Here is a 5,392-nt window from a genome sequence, read left to right on the forward strand (position 1 = left end):
ACCTTTCTTCCAACGTTCAAGCTTCAATAATGTAACTAAGCAGAACACTTCAGACTTTATATTTTGGTTATTCTTCTTGACTTGAATTCACAAGTGGCAAACTTGGAAGATAAACTTGAAGACTAATAGAAGATATATAACATAACAGATAGGTGATAGGTAGATAGATAGGACTACTATGTGTTACTAAAATGCATATGATACAAATAATTCTCCAAAACTGGATGTACTTCATTAATAACTTTCCATCTCTCCACAGAATGGCTGTAAGGACTCAAATAGCCAATCAATCCATTGTGAAAGAGTTTCTTCTGATGACGTTTTCAGATGACCGTGACATGCAAATTTTGCACTTTGTGATTTTCCTTTCCACTTATTTCTTAGCCGTAACAGGGAACTGTCTCATTGTCATAGCCGTGGCCCTGAACCATCACCTCCACACCCCCATGTACTTTTTCTTGGTGAACTTGTCAGTGATGGATACCTGTGTCATCTCTACCACTGTCCCCAAATCCATGGCCATTTCCTTGACAAACAACAACCATATTTCTTTCTCTGGATGTGTCACACAGATCTTCTTTGTTGTCATGTGTGTCACTGCTGAGCTCGCCATCCTCACTGTTATGGCTTATGACCGCTATGTAGCCATCTGCCATCCTCTCCAGTACAGATTAATCATGAATTGGGATGCCTGTGCTCAGATGGCAGCTGCTACTTGGATAAGCAGTGTGATGCATGCAGTGTTAGAAACTGGTGTAACATTTAGTTTAAGCTTCTGTCAATCCAATCTTATTGAGCAATTTTTCTGCGATATCCCTCAGCTACAAAAGATCTCTTGCACTGATACAAAAGTTAATGAACAACTTCTTATTCTTGGGCTTATTGTGGACTTCTTTATGTTTATATTCATCTTTGTTTCCTATGGCTACATCTTCTCTACGGTACTCAAGATTCCATCCGTTCAAGGCAGACACAAAGCCTTCTCTACCTGCACTCCCCACCTGGCTGTATTTTCTTTATTTATTATCACCGCTGTCTTTTCCTACATGAGGCCCAAAGCACTTTCCTCTCCAACTCTGGATTTAATCTCTGCTGTTGTATATACTGTTTTACCACCAGTTCTGAATCCAATCATTTATAGCCTCAGGAACAAGGATATCCAAGAGGGTATGTGGAAAATACCCCTCCAAATTAAGAAACTAATTTCATGATTTCTTAAGAAGAAAAGAGAGTGATGAAAAGGAGGGAAGCAAAATTCCCTTTTCTAGTTTGAGATATGTTAACAAACAATATCTGATTAGATATAAATAGTAAGTCCAAGTGCAACCACAGGAATGTCTTTGTCCCACCCCCTCTGAAAGATGGAATATTAGTTTGTGGGATGGATTTATCAGAACAGCATTTGAGATGTTGTATTTAAGCAGCCCCTCTCTCCTCTGGGTAGGCACTTTCCTGCTGCATGAAACCTCCCTCACTGTCAGTTTTTGTCATAGCAATGGGTGAGGTACTTGCTCACTTCTTGTTCAAGGAGAAATTTTGGGGAATCCTTTCTCATGCTGGAAAAAAAGAAGGGAGGGAAGCTTAGCCAATTATTATATATTGTAGACCCATTCACATTAGAGCTTGCTATAGGAGCTCCCCAGTCACCAGAATAAGTGCGGTAGCGTACATCAAAATTGTATAAGAATTAGCATTTTGAAATATGGCTTGCAGCACTTCATTCTAATGAAGATATAAGTACAGAATGACAAACCTGAAGAAGGACTCATAAACAGACAGTGTACTAGAACTCCGTCGTTTGTCTGAAACTAGCACTGTAGTATTCTATATGTACTGCTAAACTTTATATTGCATATTATAATGTTATAGTTGTAATTTTGTTTATAATTGAATTCTAAAACATTGCAGATAAAAATCAACTTATATTGTTTATTTGTACACAGTGGTTTACTGTTTTACTGGGGAAAAAGAAGGGCAATTTTTGCCTGTTCCACATTATTGGAGAAGGAAGGGGAATATCTTCTAGATTGGTCGATTTATCTATGTATTTATTTAGAATATTTTTAAGTTGGCTCTTCATGTTCCTGCTTGGGGCAGCTTAATTTATTTATTTATTTAATTTCATTTATACCCCGCCCTCCCCGCATGTGGGCTCAGGGTGGCTTACAACCATAAGGCACAAAAGTGCAATAAAATACAATAAAACAATTTAAAACAATTTATACATGGGAACGCCCAAGGATCCCGCGTGACTAGAAAACCCTCTCTCCAGTATTGCACAACCCAATCCATTCCAGGGGAGGTTACTGTGGCCCCCTGATATTATTAGCCACTTAACCTCCGGCGGTGCTGTAGAAATGGTCCCCATTGGTGGTAGTGGTAGCGGCGGCGGCTCCTATTCGAAAGCCTGGTGGAAGAGCTCCGTCTTGCAGGCCCTGCGGAACTGCAACAGGTCCCGCAGGGCCCTGATCTCTTCCGGGAGCTCGTTCCACCAGATAGGAGCCACCACCGAGAAGGACCTGGCCCTAGTGGCCGCAAGCCTTGCCTCCTTTGGGCCTGGGATCGCAAGGTGATGTAACGACCCCGACCGAAGTGCTCTTTGGGATCTATGTGGGGCAAGGCGGTCCCTCAGGTATGCTGGACCCTGGCCATGTAGGGCTTTAAAGGTAAGCACCAGCACTTTGAAGCGAATCCGGTATGCTATAGGCAGCCAGTGCAGCGCTTTGAGCACAGGCTGGATGTGATCCCATTTCGAGACACCAGCAACCAGCCTGGCCGCCGCATTCTGCACTAGCTGCAGCCTCCGAATCAGCGACAAAGGCAGCCCCATGTAGAGAGCGTTGCAGTAGTTTAGCCTTGAGGTGACCGTCGCATGGATCACTGTGGCTAGGTCTTCGCGGCTGAGAAAGGGAACCAACTGCCGCACCAGCCGAAGATGGTAAAAGGCCGCTTTGGCAGTGGCTGCTACCTGGGCCTCCATTGATAAGGTGGAGTCCGGGAGCACTCCCAAACTCCTTACCTCCGAAGCTGGCACCAGCGGCGCCCCATCGAAGGCCGGGAGCGGGAGCCCCAATCCCTTCCCGTTCCGGCCCAGACACAGGACCTCCGTCTTCGCCGGGTTCAGCTTCAACCGGCTCAGCCTGAGCCATCCAGATACAGCCTGCAACGCCCGGTGCAGATCTTCTGGATCAGAGTCTGACTGGCCACCCAACATCAGATAGAGCTGGGTGTCCTCGGCATATTGATGACACCCAAGCCCATACCTCCGGACAATCTGGGCGAGGGGGCGCATATAGATGTTGAATAGTATCGGGGAGAGCACTGCCCCCTGGGGCACACCGCATTCAAGCGGGTACCTCCGGGACCACTGCTCCCCTAATTCCACCCTCTGTCCCCGACCTTGGAGGAAAGAGACAAGCCATTGAAGGGCGAGCCCCTGAATCCCCACGTCGGCAAGGCGACGGGCAACCAACTGATGGTAAGTAATTGGGTTTTTTTAGTAGGGATTAGTTGGCAAGAGCAGAGTGGGTTGGGGAGGAAAAACAAAAATAAATTTGATGAGCATTCTGGGGTATTCGAGGATGAGGGAAGATTGGCTGAATCTAATGGTTGACTGGTTTGAGGAAACTGATGAGGCCACTACAATGGATGGAGTAGCATCACTGAATGCCAGAGTTCACTAACAAACAAGAATGGTGATAAGGCAAAGGCATTTGGTACATTATTATAGGAATAGTAGCAATGAAACATGAGGCACAGCAGCGCTGCAGTGCTTGGGTTTGAGCTTGGATGGGTCATCAGAATGCTGATGTCATATCGGATGAGATATTAGTTATGTGTTGCCCATTGAAGGAAAGTGTTAAACGCACCACTATGGCAGAAATTCCATTAATAAAGCCCCAGTTTAACCCATTGCTTGAGTCACGTCTCTTCATTTTGGGATGCAGAGACAGTATTGTAAAAATCCTTTACTGTCGGTGTTACACCGGCTGCGATCACACACACAATTAGCCTCGCACTCTCCATAGGTGTGAATGCCAAGTGGATTTAAAGGGTGTGATCAGACAACAACATCTGGGAAGTGCCCCACAGCCATCGGCGACCCATTTTGCTCCACCGCAGAAGCAGAGTTAAAAGACACAGGGTAAAGTCTGGTAGTAAACAGGTTGCTATGGGCCACAGACAGACTTTCTCCTGTCTGATTGCTCCAGCATGCTCTCATGGCATTGGAATGGTCTGATCAGGCCATCCCGACTCCATGCTGCTGTTTCCCTACCCTTCTCAATATGCAAATCAACCATAGGGAGCCCTCAGTGCGGAGAAGCGATTCATCAATTCCCCGTTTAAGCAAATCAGAAACAAACAGCAAAAAACCCCACAACCCAACTCACCCGCAGTTGCGGCTAATCATGTAGTGGTGGGTGGCGCCCGTAGCTTTTAAGGACTATGTGATCACCAAACTGCGGGTCATATTTCTCCGGAGGGAATAGCCTTGCTTCCCACCCGGTTTATCTGGCGCGTGTGACCGCAACCTCTGTAACTTAGTGCATTGTTCTCTAATTTTCTTGGTTGCATGTAGTATATTGCTCTTACTAGTTGTAAACCATTTCAGCAGAAAAACAGGAAAGTCAAATTATAAATGAAGCAAATGAAGTAATCAAATAAATAAATCACAAAAATATGAAATCTGGAAACCAGTTTTACACAGATTATAATGGAAGTGAATGCATATTATTGAACAACAGCAGCTCATCTTTCTGCTGCCATATGGACATCAGCCCATGAATTTCTCCAGGTCTCAGAACAGGGAGAAGAGGGTTTTTTACCACCTGGTTCCTCTCTCTCCTTCAAATGCCTGTTCTTGCAATCCTGGATCATAATCAATTTCCTTCCTCCTAAGCCTGTTTTGCAATTTGCTTTATATGGGTTACGTTTGGTCCAGCCTCATTCCCAGCCACTGCCAATCCTCTGAGGGCAGCTGAAAAGTACTGCAAATGTAACATGTCTTTACCTTCACTAATTAGATTTGATGGGCATACATTTGTTGACTGGCAGCTGAATGAATAGACTCCATTCCAGTCTGCACAGAAAATAGAGATGATGCACATGATGCTTGAAAACCTCTTCCGATAAAGACATAAGATATGCTCATCTTCTGATAGAAGCTGAGCTTCATCCTCTTAGAACATATCACCTATTGAGCCTGAAGTTCTTGTCAGAAATCTAGGATTTCAGTTTTTAAATAAATGTGAAGCATTAGACAGAGGAGAAGTATGCATGTGGAAATTTCAAAAGGTTCATATGATGTAGGTAATACTTTTAAAGACACATTTCTGCTTGTTTTTAATAGGAAAGAGTAACAGAAATGGATGCACAAAATGTGCAGATGTTC

General features: G+C 44.4%; 1 protein-coding gene across 1 annotated transcript; it reads left to right on the forward strand.

Moving 5' to 3' along the window:
* Positions 1-260: 260 nt before the first annotated feature.
* Positions 261-1,211, forward strand: LOC107122796 (olfactory receptor 14A16-like). The gene has a single exon (XM_015425938.1). It carries the CDS (start codon positions 261-263, stop codon positions 1,209-1,211), a length of 951 nt encoding a protein of 316 aa, XP_015281424.1.
* Positions 1,212-5,392: the final 4,181 nt, after the last annotated feature.

This window comes from Gekko japonicus, unplaced genomic scaffold (assembly GCF_001447785.1).
Source record: "Gekko japonicus isolate JY-2015 unplaced genomic scaffold, Gekko_japonicus_V1.1 scaffold3414, whole genome shotgun sequence".
In the NCBI taxonomy this organism is placed as follows: domain Eukaryota; kingdom Metazoa; phylum Chordata; class Lepidosauria; order Squamata; family Gekkonidae; genus Gekko; species Gekko japonicus.

Excerpts from the sequence above, each read along its gene's own strand:
- LOC107122796 (XM_015425938.1), top strand. The coding sequence starts at position 261 with ATGGCTGTAAGGACTCAAATAGCCAATCAATCCATTGTGAAAGAGTTT.